This window comes from Rhinatrema bivittatum, chromosome 2 (genome assembly GCF_901001135.1).
Source record: "Rhinatrema bivittatum chromosome 2, aRhiBiv1.1, whole genome shotgun sequence".
Classification (NCBI taxonomy): domain Eukaryota; kingdom Metazoa; phylum Chordata; class Amphibia; order Gymnophiona; family Rhinatrematidae; genus Rhinatrema; species Rhinatrema bivittatum.
In genome coordinates, this window is record NC_042616.1 from 121,659,556 (window position 1) to 121,675,028 (window position 15,473).

Below are 15,473 nucleotides of genomic sequence, written 5' to 3' on the forward strand. Positions count from 1 at the left end.
AAGCAAAGTCACCCTTTGACTTTAAGGTTCCTGCTTCTGGATGGCTGTAGGAATAGGGTTGCCAACTGTCTGGATTTCTTCTGGACTGTACGGATTTTTTGTTTTTTGTTCGGAAGCCAAAGGGCTAAAATGTCTGGAAATAGTCCAGATTCTGGTCCTCCAAGTTTGTTTGTTTTTTGCAGCTGGACTGTGTATTATCTGCTGTGGTTTTTTTCCCCCCAGTGGATGAGAGAGGTGCTGAGGCCTGATCTTCCCCAGCTGTTGAAGGAGCTTTAAACCAGGGCTTAGTGGGGGGAGGGAGTGGCACAGTTGTTTATTGCTGCACTCCCTTTGGCTGCTTTTCCTGGCGCTTCTCCGTACTGCATCTGCCACTGCAGACATGCGTTGGCCTGACTGGTGGCTCATTCAGCTGCCACCGTCAACCAAAAAAAAGAGTGTCTCCTCAGCACCATTGGCACAAATAACAAAAGACACCTAGCACAGGCCCGAAGAAACACAGCCCCCCAGGGACTTCAGCAGCCCAAAAAAGAGGCTTGGTGCCAGCAGAGCCCTCAAAAGCAAAGGCCATGTTCAGCAAGCTCAAGCCCAACGGCCTGAAGCAAAGGACAGGCCTCTGTCAGTGTTCCCCATCCTGCCGGCAGCCCTAAGAAGAAAAGAGGTCTGGCACCAGCAGAGCCATTGACAAGAAGAAAATGAGAGGCCCTGTAGAGCCATCGACAGACCCCCATCCCACTGGCAACCCAAAGAAAATTAGAGGCCAGCCTGAGTTTGTGTGTGAGAGAGGGTGCATGGGTGTATATATTTTTGTGTGTGTGTGAAAGATTGTACATAGATGTGTGTATGTGTGCAAGACAGAGTGTGTATGCATGGATGTGTGTGTGTATAAGCAACAGAGTGAGTGTAGATGGGGGGGTGTGTAAGAGACAGAGTGAGTATGCATGGATGTGTGTGGGGATGTGTGTCTGTGTGTGAGAGAGAGAGAGAGTGTGGTTGGGTGTGAGTGACCATGTGTTTATATGACAGAGAAGAAAGATTGTGCCCTTCCCCCCACTAATCTACAAAAGTCTTGGATTGAGTGGAAATCAAAAGCTCCCAGGTATGGAGAGTGGGGGATTTTTAAAATCCTTATTTGTTTAAATTATTGGGTATTTGATGTGTTTGCTTGTTTGAAATATTTTATTGGTGTTTAATTTTTAAAAATGTATATGAGTTCTCAATTATTGGATATTCTATTTATCAGTTGTATTAAAATATTTATTCTTTTGATTCATATGATTTTATAATTATGATTGATATTTTGTATGTCTTTATTTTATTGTTTGATGAAGTGAGGTTTGTTTTGTTACACTACGTAAAGGTTTTGCCTTTTGGTTTCCATTTCAGTTTTTGTCTGCACATTTCTGTTTATATTTTATGGTCTCTTTATTCTGTGTTTGGTGAGGTCTCTCTGTGTTCTGCATGTGTAACTGAGGTGAGGTATTCTGCTAGTCTGTAGTTTCTGTACAGGGATTTTTAGCAGCCTGGTTTGTTCTATTTTTCTGATAGGTGGTATATTGGTGTTTTAAGGCCTGCTATCATATTTGCAGGGTTGTTACTATTTGAGTGCTGGCAGTTAATGCTGTTTTGGTGTAAGAGGTTTACTATATTGTAATTTAAATTGTTTATTCATGGCTTTCTGAGAGCCAAGCCTACACCCAGCATGTGTTAGGCTTAATGTCTTATTAGATCCAAGTGCCTTTTTTTTTTTTGCAGGGTTTTCTGGTTGGTACCACAGCAGTGCATGTAAATATACTGTCAAAACTGTTATATCGATTTTAGTATATGTAATACCTATTAATAATGTCAATGTAAAGCCTGTTGCTAAGTTATTGTTAAATGTAAACCGCGGTGATGTATCTCTTTACGTACTGCGGTATATAAAAACCCTTAAATAAATAAATAAATAAATAAATATAATATACAAATTAGTTTAAGTGATATTTTTACCCCAGAAGAGTGTACTTTGAATGTCCTTTTTCATGTAAAATTTGTTATAAATACATTATTTTTAATTGTGTGTAGAGAGAGCTAAGGGGGGACAGGGATCCGAAGGCTGTAAGCTTCACCTAGAATGCCTAATATCTTAAAATGGCCCTGTTCGGGAGCCACACACAGAAAAGTACATATGGAGGGAATGCAAAGACCTTAGCAGCACCTGGAGCCACTCACTGACAGAGAGAAGAAACCAAGACAGCATGAAACTGGGAGGGAGATCAGTTAATATATTATGCAAATAGTAATTGTTAGTAGAGTCTGACTGTGTTTACTGTCCTATGACATGATCCAGGAAACAGCTCACAGAGGGTCCAAGAGAGTCCAGATTTATTCCTTAGACATACCAGCTGAAAAATCTTACTCTTTGGCCTTCAATCTCACTCATTCGAATGGACCACCCTTGGTATCTCTGGGGATGGGTTTAGTGTGCGGGCTGGAATCAGTCTTCCCTGCGCTCCCTAATGGACTTTTTTCTTCTCTCCACCAAGGAGGGACCATGGGAGTGAGGAGGAGCCCTCACCCTTGGGAGAGGGTAGCCCTGGCCCCTTGTAAGTGAATAATTAATAATAAAACCGTCTCATGAAGGCTGCTTGAACACTGAAATGTGCAAGCAAACAATAGACTAAGCTATTTTTTTAATATTAGTATGGTTTTATTATTATGATGGATGTTTTATATTTATTGATTTAATTGTTTGATGTTTATGAGGAATAAAGAGATATTTTTGCTTTTCCATTGTTGCACAACATAACAGTCTGGCTTGTTGAAGTTTCTAATTCAGTTTTTGTCTGCACATTTTTAGTTATAGTTATAGTCTCTTAATTCTGAATTTCATGAGTGACTGTGTACTGCATGTGTGAGGGGTGGTCAACTGGCATACACTGACGTGGAACCAGTGACTCTCCTGGAGAGTTGGGGTTCTGAGAAGGGGTGCGGATGAGAAAGGGAAGGAGCTGCTTTAGGCTGCAGAAGGGCTAACAATGCAAGAACTGTACATAATGCTATTGCAGTGCTAGGGCAGGGGGGAAACTCACTGAGTGAGTTCATGAGCAGCAGCACAACAGCAGAATGTGTGTGTAAGAGTCTATGCCCTGAGAGAGTGAGTGTGTGTTTGTGAGTCTGTGTCCTGAGAGGGTGAGTATGTGTGTATGTGTCCTGAGAGGGTGAGTATGTGTGTGAGAGTCTTTGAATCCTGAGAGGATGAGTGTGTGTCTAAGAGAGCATGAGTGCATATATGTGTGTGAGTGTATTTGTATCCTGAGAGGATATGTGTGAGTCTTGTGTCTTGAGAGAGTGAGTGTGTATGGTGTGCGTGTGTCTGAGAGGGTAAGTGTGTGAGTCTTTGTGTATTTCAGGCTATGTGTGTGTGTTTATGGCTTTGAGGATCTGTGTGTATATTGTGTCTTGGAGGATATGTGTGTCTGTGTCTTTGTGTCTGAGAGGGTGAGTGTATCTGTGTCCTGAGAGGGTAAATGTGTCTTTGTCTCTAAGAGGGTGAATATGTCTGTATCTTTGTGTCTGAGAAGGTGAGTTTGTAACGTTGTGTGTTTTTGAGAGGAACATAAGAACATGCCATACTGTGTCAGACCAAGGGTCTGTCAAGCCCAGCATCCTGTCTGCAACAGTGGCCAATCCAAGCAATAAGAACCTGGCAAGTACCCAAAAGATAAGTCTATCCCATGTAACTGTTGCTAGTAGATAGCAGTGGCTATTTTCTAAGTCAGCTTAAGTAATAGCAGGTAATGGACTTCTCCTCCAAGAACTTATCCAATCCTTTTTTAAACCCAGCTACACTAACTGCACTAACCACATCCCCTGGCAACAAATTCCAACGTTTAATTGTGCATTGAGTGAAAAAGAACTTTCTCCAATTAGTTTTAAATGTGCCACATGCTAACTTCATGGAGTGCCTCCTAGTCCTTCTATTATCTGAAAGAGTAAATAACTGATTCACATTTACCCATTCTAGACCTCTCATGATTTACAACACCTCTATCATGCCCCCCCTCAGCCGTCTTTTCTCCAAGCTGAACAGTCCTAACTTCTTTAGTCTTTCCTCATAGGGGAGCTGTTTCATCCCCTTTATCATTTTGGTCGACCTTCTCTGTACCTTCTCCATCGTAACTATATCTTTTTTTAGATGTGGCGACCAGAATTGTACACAGTATTCAAGGTACAACTTCAACTTATAAAAATTCCAAACATTTGAACATGCTAAGTAAAATTTTCGCCGATAGTACCCATCCACATCCGCATATGACTATTTTTGTATAGGTCCCCACTGGGATACCTATTAAGGAGCATGGCCTAGTATCTAGGTCATGCAGTATAGCAAGGGTTAAAAAGGGAGGATGTGTGTGTGTGTGTGTGTGTGTGTGTGTGTATGCGAGTTTTTGTGTCTGATAGGCGCGGCATGGATGAGTCTATGTGTCCTGATAGGATAAATGAGTGTGTATATGTCTTTGCATCTGAGAGGATGACTGTGTGTGTTTGAGTTTGTATGTTTTAGGGTGTATATGAGTCTTTGAAATTGTATGTGTGTCTTTGTGTTTGAGATGTTGTGTGTGTGTGTGTATGTGAGTTATTGTGTCTGAGAAGGGTGTGAGTGTGAGTCTTTGTGTCTGAGAGTGCGAGTGTGTGAATCTTTGGGTTTGGTGGGGAGGGGGGAGAGAAGCTTGACCTTTTCTTTCAGGTGTGGGGACATTCCCCGCTCCCCCCATAAAAAGTAATGGATGCTTCCTGCCTCTATGAATTCTGGTTTTGTGGCTCCCAATGTGTGAACATTTGGCCACCCTTGCTATACTGCATGACTTAGAGATGCTAGGCCACGCTCCTTAATAGGTATCCCAGTGGGGCCCTATAGAAAAATAGTCATGTGCGGAAGTGGATGGGTACTATCAGCGAAAACTTTACTTAGCACGTTCAAATGTTCGGAATTTTCATAAGATGAAGTTGGCAACTCTATGTAGGAATTCTTTCTAATTTCTTATGATTAAACAAACACGTCTGCCTCAGAAGCCCTTCCACTTCCAAGACCACCTCTGACGTCTCTCTTTCAACTCCAATCAAGATGCCTGTGGAAGTACCTTAAATAACCTTCCCCAAACCTCATCCCCCTTAGGGGGAATGTACATCCTATTCTTTCAACTTTATTTAACATCATTACATCACTCAGCTCTGCAGCTCCAACTCTCCAAACCCCCTTTTACACTCTTCTTAACAGGAAGGACCTTACAATCTGCACAAGCCCTGCAATAGCAGAGCTCTCTGCCCTTTTCTTGACCCTGGAAAGCTGGAACCCTCCAGAAATCTCCAGCACACCGCTTGGTGACCCTAGTCAGGGGTTACACATGATAAAACTTTGCAGTATATTAAAGCTTTGTATTCAAGCTGGTAAGAATATTATATATGAATATCAATTTATTTATTTTTTTTTGCCACTGTGTACACACAGCTGTAAAATGTTTCAGGTTAAACTAATTTCCCACTCAAATTGGTTGTGTTATAGAAAATCAAGGGAATGTTACACATTTTAATGGTTTATTGAAACATTTTGTTATGCTTATATGAAAGTAAGTAATGATCTGACCTTTGCATCTGTGACTGTGTGACTTCTCCATGACCTCTATGGTCAGAACTTTAAGAGAACTCTGTGAAAATTGCCATAAGATGTTATAGAAATTATCTTGATGAAAAATATACATGGTATACCCCACATAATAAGACAGGTTGAGGAAGCCTTTATAATTGGAATTTAATACTGTCCACTGAAAATCTATAGCTTTATTAAAACTGAGAGAGTTTGCTGTGGAAGTTATAGACCTACTGTTGTTGAAAACCAGAGCTTTTAGTGAATGGCACTGTCATTCAATGAAAAAGATAAGATTACCAATTTAGGGTCATTTAGGAGTACATTTTCAAAAGCTTCGTCAAGACAGTCATAGAAAATAGTTAGATGCACTACTGAAAATTTACCCCTTAATGTTGTTGACCCCAAAAGGAAAATCCATTACTAAATAGTACATTTCTGTATTTTGTCATGAAATGTAGTACAAATGTTTGCTGCCAATGATATTTTTACCCATAAATAATTTCTCTTTTGACCCAAACACCTAAGCAATGCCATGAACATAGTCAGCTGGAGCCTGAGGGACCCTATCTGGAAATTTTTACCAGATTGCATTTTTATTTTATATTGTTGAATGTGAAAGTCGTCGTGGATCTGTTGCTGTTATTTTTAATTTATTTAATCTAGTTTACATTTAGCTTACACTTTTCATTGGTAGCTCAAGGCAAGTTACATTTAGGAACAGTAGTTATTTCCTTGACATGTGTATGAGCAGTGCATAGTTTTAAAGCTGCAAATTGTGAGGTGAATTTTAAAAGCCTGGTTCTTACATTAATTAGGGGATACGTGAATATGTCAGGCGCACATGTGCTAAGCGGATTTTAAAAGCTGCTGAGGTACCCACATATCTCACGCAACAAGTTAAAGACCTGGGAGTCATCATAGACAGCAGACTCAATCTCAACAAATTCGTCAACAACACAACAAAAGAATGTTTCTTTAAAACTTCAAAACATTAAAGAAACTTAAACCACTCCTCCTATACAGGGACTTCCGCATGGTCTTACAAGCCATCATACTCCCAAAATTAGACTACTGTAACTCTCTTCTCCTAGGCCTACCAGCATGCACCACCAAACCACTTCAGATGATCCTGAACGCCTCAGCAAGAATTCTCTCAAATGCCAAGAAAAGAGATCATATCACCCCAATCCTCCACTACCTCCACTGGCTTCCAATCAAATACAGGATCCAATTCAAGTCTCTAACGATGATACATAAGGCCTTATACAACATCGCGCCTCTCAACTTAACATTTCAAATTCAACTACACACATCCGTAAAACCTACCAGAAGCGCTTATCAGAACAGACTAATCACACAACCGGCGAAATCCGCTCTAAGGAAACGTGCACTGTCGACAGCGGGCCCTTCACTTTGGAACTCACTCCCTCCAGACCTGCGTCTGGAACCATGCCACACTACATTTAAAAAGAAACTTAAGACTTGGTTGTTCAAACTAGCTTTCCCCTAGAACCAAGAACAGGACAAAAGTCTTTTCACTCCCACAATGATATTTTTTAGATCTATCTTATTCTTCCTTATTCAATTAGAGATTCATATATTCATGCTGTCTACATACAGTCTACATACATATACTCATGTGGACTTACATATCTCCATGTTATTTATTGATTTATTAACCGCATGTTTATTAACGGTTTAATAGTATTTACTATTTGCTTACTTCTATTAATTTGTTTCAAAGTAAAAACTTGTTTACTTCGTTTGTTTCAATGTAAAAACTTGTTTACGTCTTTTGCTCAATGTAAAACTTCGTTGTTTAATCCTGTTCTATGTAATCCGCTAAATGTAGCGATTGTTACTGTTCTATGTAAACCGGGGTGATATGTATATTATACAGGAACCTCCGGTATATAAATTATTTAAATAAATAAATAAATATCTCGAAAGTTTTCAAAAAGGGACAGGGCTTGGGTGTGGTCTGAGCGAGGCATGGGCGTTTTGGGGCATGAAACTGAGATGTGTGCGTAAATACTTATCCAGCCCGCTGCGCTCCAAGGGCTCCTGCCGTGTAACTTTATTTCTGCTATGGATGACGGAAGTTAAAAATGAAAGAAACCTAGGCAATCTGTGGAGTTTTAAGGGTCAGGGCTAACTGGGGGAAATGAAGGCTATTAAACTAGAAGGGTTTGGAGGACCTCTCTCTTAACTGGGCGAACTGAGGATGAACTAGCACAACTGGGAATGGCATCAGCATGCGCCCCTTTTAAAATCCCCTGATTTACATGGTAGAAGCGAAATTTGTGTGCACATGAGTGCATCCACTTAAATTTTGGCACACGTGCAAGCAGCCAGGCTATTTTTTAACATGCATGCATACGTGTACTTATGTTATAAAGGGCCAGATTTTAATACCCACGCACGGGCATAGATTTGTGCACGCAACCCGGCGCGCACAAATCTACGCCCGATTTTATAACATGCGCGCGCATGTTCACACTTGTGCACCTTGCGCTCACTGAGCCCTAGGGGAGCCCCGATGGCTTTTCCTGTTCCCTCTGAGGCCGCTCCGAAATCGGAGCGGCCTCAGAGGGAACTTTTCTTTCACCCCCCCACCTTCCCCTCCCTTCCCCTACCTAACCCACCCCCCCAGCCCTACCTAAAAATCCCCCCTAACCTTTGTTCCATAAGTTGCGCCTGCCTCCGAGCAGGCATAGGTTGCGCGTGCCGGCCAAGTCTCATCGCACGATCCCCCAGCAAGGCCTCTGTGCCGGAGGCCTCGGTCCCGCCCCGCCCCTTTCACAAAGCCCCAGGACATGCGAGCGTCGCTGGGCCTATGCAAAATAGGCTCGGCGCGCATAACCCCCCTACGCGCATAAATCCAGCTGGATTTACAAGCGTAGGGATTTTAAATTCTGCCCAAAAATGTGCATGGGCTGATGTATGTTCACAAATATGCGCAAGTGCACCAGTTGTTACCATGCCTGTGCATATATGCGTGGGCATGAGATCAAAAAAAAGGTGCGGTGTTAGGGTGTATCAGAGATGTTCCGGCGTGAGACTAAGATTTACGTGCATTATCCACATTTTAAATCCGGCGGCTGCAGCATGCAGCAGGCTGTTAGCTTCTGCACTTGATGAGGTGTAAGTCTGCATAAATCTCTATTTAGGACTAAATTAACTGGATGAGGAGTCTAGGTCAACTGAGAGGGACTGCAGGCTGAAGAACCAGAGCTATCTGGATGACCTCAAGACAGACTGGGCAAACTGTTGGACTAATTGGTAAACTTATAACTTTATAACTTGTGTGTATCAGATACGTGGTATTATAAAATACTGAATTTCTCCACCCTGCAACATATGCATGTATGTATCTTATGAGCTAATAATACCTGCAATGCATTGAAAGCGAGTATTTCAATGCATTGAACACACAGCCTTTTCCTACATTTTTTAAAAATATACGTGCACATATTTTAAGTGTGAAAATAAAGTAGGACTTGCGTAAAACCTGATTTATGTGTCAGCATATTTTAGAACATGCTTGCATAATTGAAATTACCAGTTCACCAATTGCTTCAACAGTTTTTCCAGTCCTCCTTCAGGTCATCGAGACCATCCTGGTTCATCAGCCTGAGCTCCTCTCTGTTCACCCAGACCTCCCACCCAGCCAATAGTACATTATAAAAAGAAGTCTAATATCAATTATGCAAGATAATTAGCAGGTGTGAAATTACACAAGTAAGTTGCCAAATGTATGCACGTAAGTCTTTTTTTGAAATAGCAACTTAGACGCACAACTGTTGACCCTATCTTGGCCCATCCCAAGGCTGCCTCTCTCTTTCACGTGTGTATGTGTGCATGAAATATAAAGTACATGCGTACTTTTGACTTTTTATAAAATAACGATTGCATGAGTACAGGCTGATTACGTACACATATGCTCATTTTTATGCACGCAACTCTTTGAAAATTCACTCTTTAGTTTGAACCTGAGGTTTAAGACTAAGATCCCTCATCTGCATTTCCAATGTGGTCAATATATCTATAACCAGCATTCATTCATTAATAACATTTCTATTCTGTCTTTATATTACTGGTTCAAGATGGTTAGCGTACATCATTACAAAAATATATATAACAGCAATAAACCAGAATAAATATATAAAATAGCAGAAAATTCAACATGTACTGCAAATACACCTCTAGCAAATTAGGGAACACAGTGTAATAGAATAAATATATTCCATATATATAACCCATAATACCAAATAAATTAGAAAATACATTAGACCACAGACTAAAAGGACACATTTATTTTATGTATTAAAAACTTCCAAAGGTTAAACTGAATAATTCTGTTTTTAATCAGTTTTCTAAATCCCAAAAGGTTAGATGTCAAAGATGCCCCCTTCAATATCGCATTCCACTTCTTTGGGACAATATATGAGAGAACACATCTCCTTGTACTTTCTACTTTAACCTCTTTTATTGAGGGCAAGTTACACAAAGCCTCCTTCTGACCTTCCTATCTGGACAGAAGCAGACATCTTCAGTCTCCTAAAATCGATGGACCGATATTACTCATGGCTTTAAATGTTGTTACCGAATTTAGAATGAATTCTAAACTCCGCTGGAAAGATTTTTTCTAAAGTTGGCATGATGTGCTCCCATGTGCTTTCCAGGAAATAATCTGGGCTGCTGTCTTTTCACTGCCTGAAGTTTTATTTTTTATTTTGTTTTTTTTTAACTTCTTTGATTAGGCCAACATAAAGAGAGCTGGCATGGCCACTGGGTTTTCAGATGAACTCAGAAGAAACATTTTAGGAAAGTCCTTGTAGGGAAGGGAGGTGAAGGAGTTGCAGAATTTCTGTAGTCTTGGACTGGCTGCCAGATGGTCTTTCAAGAGTTTATACTTCTTGCTTTTCCCTGTGCTTCCAAATGTTAAGGTGAGGGGACTTCCTGTGTGGATCTATGTGTTGGGTAGAGCAGGTAGGTAGCCAGGGTGGCTAGAAAGGTCTCGGATACATAATTTTGTATGCAGTGGCTGATTTGTCCCCTGAGCCATCGCCCTACAAGTGCCCTATAACTTCATTCTTTGCTGAAGGAGAAGGGTTAATTCAACTTGCTATTTCAGCAGTTCTTTCCCCATATCGGGGCTCATTTGAGATTCCTAAAGGGATCTTGCTGGGCTGGTTGCAAATGAAAAATACATAAACATTTTCCTTTCAAGAATGCATATTATTTCTATAGGAGATAAGGATTATGCTTCTTACATGCATTTGAATTTATTTGCCTACTCTGTGGAAAGTTAAAATGAGTAAAGTACTGTGGATTATCGCTTGTCATGTTTCTACTAATTTATTTGCTGGGTGATTGTTCTGATAGTAGACAAATCCCCAATTTTGGATTCTAAAAGAATGTACATTAGAAGAGAACACTGTCTATGGTGAAAGAATGTAATCAAGACCGACTTACACAGCTTGAACACAAGTGTTTAAAGGGTCTGTCAGTTATGTTTTTAATTAAATAAGAGTCTAAACCTAACCCTTTCATCACAGTATACAGTAATCCATATTTTATACTTATTCTATCATCATAGTGGCAGCTTTAGTGAAAGTATTGCTTTTCACTTTCTGGACTGTAATTTTATTTGAGGTAGCAATTTTTTTTAGGTAATCTAAAATGACTGTGACATTTGTAACTTTTCCACTGGAGGTTAACAAAAATAAACCTACAGTACTCAGTGAAGTCTCAATTCTGAGCAAAATAGAGGAGGCTGCTGTAGTGCAAGGGAATCAAAAACACTTTTCAAAGTAGTTATTGAGCTGGAAAACTGTGAGAAGTGTAAATGTATTTATTTATTTATTTGTTTGTTTGTTTGTTTATTTATTTATTTGGGTGTTTTATATATCTTTGTTCCAGAATAAGGTCACAAGGGTTTACAAAATCATCGTTCATGTTCTTGTTTTAACAATCACATTCTGAGCCAGCATTCACAATTTAGGTCAGAACCACGGCAGATATATGTTCATATACATGTTCGTACATATTCGTGGTCAACATGACAGTAGATTTGTAGTTTTCATTTTTGTACATTTTCAAAGTCAGTATTACAGGAAATGCAGGTTCCAGTTCAACTACCTAAACACTTTACTTCAATCATTACTTATTGCTCACTTCACTACCATTGTCTCTTTTATTGACATTGAGGTTTTCAGTATATTGGTATTTTATGTTAAATCATAAGCTTCTCTAAAGAGTCATGTTTTCAGTTCACATTTGAAAATCTTTTTTTTAGTTATCTGGAGTAATGACTCTGGAAGGGAGTTCCACAACTTGGGGCCTGCTGTGGAAAACATTCGGTCCCTAATTTGCGTTAGATGTGGGTTGGATGTAGAAGGCACCGTTAGAAGTCCTTTGTTTTGTGATCTTAGGGTTCTCGGTGGTGCGTAGTGTTGAAGTGCCGCTCTTATTAAGCATTGGTCAGTATTGTTGATGATATTGAATATAAGGTTTAATCCTTTATAGTGAATTCTGGAGTCCCCCCCAAGACTTGCCAAAAGTCCCTGGTGGTCCAGCGGGGGTCCCGGGAGCGATCTCCTGCACTCGGGTCGTCGGCTGCCAGTATTCAAAATGGCGCCGATAGCCTTGCCCTTACTATGTCACAGGGGCTATCGGCGCCATTTTGAATACCGGCAGCCCCACAGCCCGAATGCAGGAGATCGTTCCCTGAACTCCGTTGGACCACCAGGTACTTTTGGCAAGTCTTGGGGTGGTCAGGATGGTGGGGGGTTGTAGATAAATAACTTTAAAGGGTTTGGATGGGGTTTTTTGGGGGGATAAATGCATTTTTGACACATGAACGGATCGGGGGCCCCCGAGAACGGATGCAACAGATTTGGGCCCCTACGAATCCGAATCCCGAATGGGATGAATCCATCCCTGCTGCACATCCCTAGAAAATATTAGTGTTTGTAAGATAGTGAAGAAATCCTGTATTGTTGGTAGAGGTTTCAGCTGGTGTAATATTATTTAACATATTTATATTCCACCTATAACAGACAAACTGGGCAAAGTGGATATTTATGAATGTTTATATTTATGTGACCTTCTCTGCCTGGAACTGGTGATAGGTGGACTCTAAGTATTTTAAATAAATACATTACATAATAAAACATAAAAGAATAAAAACCTGTCTGCTTCTCTTACTAATCTAATTCTCATGATCACTTTTCCAGGCAAAGCAGAAAGAATACCAGTTCTGTATCTCAAGATTCCTGGGACCAGAGTTATTCTCCTGGGGAAGGCTTCCAAAGTGCAAAGGAAAACCCACGGTACTCTAGCTATCAAGGATCAAGAAATGGTTACATGGGAGGACATGGCTTCAATGCCAGAGTAATGCTGGAGGCACAGGAACTGCTTCGTCAGGAACAGAGGCGGAAAGAGCAATTGAAAAAAAAGACATCTCTTGAGGGATCAAATAACTATGACTCCTATAAAAAAATTCAGGATCCCAATTACACCCCTCCGAAAGGTCCTTTCAGGCAAGACGTGCCACCCCTCACCATCTCAGGTAGCCAGGCTGAACAGATTACAGACACCAGAAAAGGGAAGACCATTTTATTCCTGAGTTGAAAGAAAAAAGAGAAGAAAAAAAGATGATCAAAGTATAAGGCAATAAAGAACATTTTCTTATAAAGACTTGTATTTTGAAAACATTTTTTAATTTGATGGTACTATGACATATGTCTGTTGTCTGTTTTCAGTGCCTTTAGCAATACAGGCAAAGCATTAGTGGGCCTTAATATGTCGTGCCGCTTCTCTCTCAAGTGTTTTGTTCATGGAAGGATTTTCTACCATTTGACAATCATAGGTAAACGGAGTATTTCCCCTGCAAATCATATTGTCAAGCACTGTAGCCCAGTTTAGGAACTGTCAGTGGCCTGCTAGGTTTGCTGTTCTGTGTTAAGCTTTGCCGTGTGCTATTTCACCTGCATTGTGGTATGACACAGTCTGGAAAGTTACATATTTTTCTTATTATGTATGGTTCTCCACTGGATGAAAAAAAGTCTCTTATCTGCTAAAGATTGTGGCTTTAAGATATTTTGTCATAGAATCAGTGACAATATTTTTAATCAATATTTATACATCATTATACCAAGAAATTGTTTATTTATTCTCTCAAGTTCTCTTTTGATTCTTTTTTTTTTTTTTTTTTATTCATAAGGAAAAACAAAAGCTTTCAGATTTCATGGAAGTTCTGTTACAACTGCCTTTCATCTCTACATAACATTATGAATAAAATGTGTAGAAGGTTATTTTTTAGTTCTGAAATATATTTTCTGAATCATGTCCATGGAAACTATTCTTTTACTGTCATTAAAGTTAATGGGGAGTGGATGGAGGGAAAGTCTATATAGCTGGTATGGGAGGCTTTTTTTCTGTAATGCATTTTATTATGTAAAAATAGTACCTGAGGAAGGAATTATCAGTGTCTTTTCCCACAACCTGGTATATCTTCATAATTACTTTAATTGGCTTTTATTTTGACAGATGGGGGTAGGGGGAGGAGGAAGAGTTGAAAAGCAGGACAAAAGGAAAAAGAAAGATGGCTGTTTTATTGTTAGTAAAATTAAGCTGCATTTCTAATGTTCTTCTGAATGTGGAAGATTTTGTCTGATGTCCTTTGTGGTTCATCCTGCCTAGCACTTCCATACGCTGTGTATCTTTTTGTATTGTGATTGCAAGCTGAAGAAAACACGGTAGTGGATGAGCGAAAAGTATATGGAGCAAAACTGTTTCACAGTATAATGAGTCATGCCAACATCCAACAATCACATAAACAAAAAGACTGCTTGAGCATTGATATTTTTTAATGTGCATCTGGGATATTGAGAATTTCTGTCGCTTTTATTGCCCATTTGTTGTTCTGAGCTTCGTGTGTTGTAAAATCTAGCTGGGTTGCTAAAGTGCCTGCAAATCCTGATGTGAAAATGCTTGAGAATTAAGCTCAGCATATCGTGTGTTTTAGAAAAATAATCATGTATTACGTGATTTAAAAATATGTCTATTTTGTTTACTGGCACATTTTATTTTTTGCGTCAACTTGTTTTTAAAATATATGTGAAACTTCTGCACATGTATCTGTGTCTTTTAATCCTGTTATTTTTGTTAATGTACTACAGTGTTTAAAAATTGTTACTGATGTAAGCACAGTGACATTGGATGACAATGGCTCTTTTACATGGAGTTCACAGTACAATGTAGAGCAGCTTTCCCCTTGTATATAAATGATAGAATAAAAGGTTGTTTTCATCCTGGTGTTTGTATTGCCTGTTATATTTCTCTGGAGCCCTCTGGAAACAATAGAGAATATTAAAGAAAAAGCAGGTGTTGAAACAAGTGTTATTTTATAGACCTTTGGAAAGAAACATCATCTTCTCTTCCTACAAAATGAACACCAGGGGAAAAGTTCCATCTGAAAGCCTAGAGACAGGTCTAGAAGAAAATATTAGTTAAAAATGCCTCTCATATTTTCAAGAGATATGGGCCTGTGTGCTGAGATGGTTTATTTAAACAACAAAAATCTTACTTTCTGCTGTGTAATAAAGAATAGACCAGAATTAGAGATGTTCATAAAACAATAGAGATGTGCAGAGGCAAAAATTTCATTTTGGTTGGTTTGTTTTGTAGGTTACAATCATTTGTTTGGTTCATTTCAATGGAAAGTAAATGGGAAAAGTGGTGCAGCCTATTTTGGGCTTCTAAATTGGGGTTTCTAATAATTTCCAATGAAACTTATGAGTGGACATCATCAGAAGGTTGTAGCACACACCAACACAAC

General features: G+C 39.6%; 1 protein-coding gene across 1 annotated transcript in view; it reads left to right on the plus strand.

The window, feature by feature from the left end:
* The window catches only part of PARD3 (par-3 family cell polarity regulator), a 1,467,145-nt gene extending 1,452,195 nt beyond the window's left edge, over positions 1-14,950 (plus strand). The window contains 2 exon segments of the mRNA XM_029588581.1: positions 12,868-13,186; positions 13,188-14,950. Of these exon segments, the coding sequence (XP_029444441.1) occupies positions 12,868-13,186; positions 13,188-13,259 (391 nt within the window). The 3' untranslated portion in view covers positions 13,260-14,950.
* The last annotated feature ends 523 nt before the right edge of the window (positions 14,951-15,473 follow it).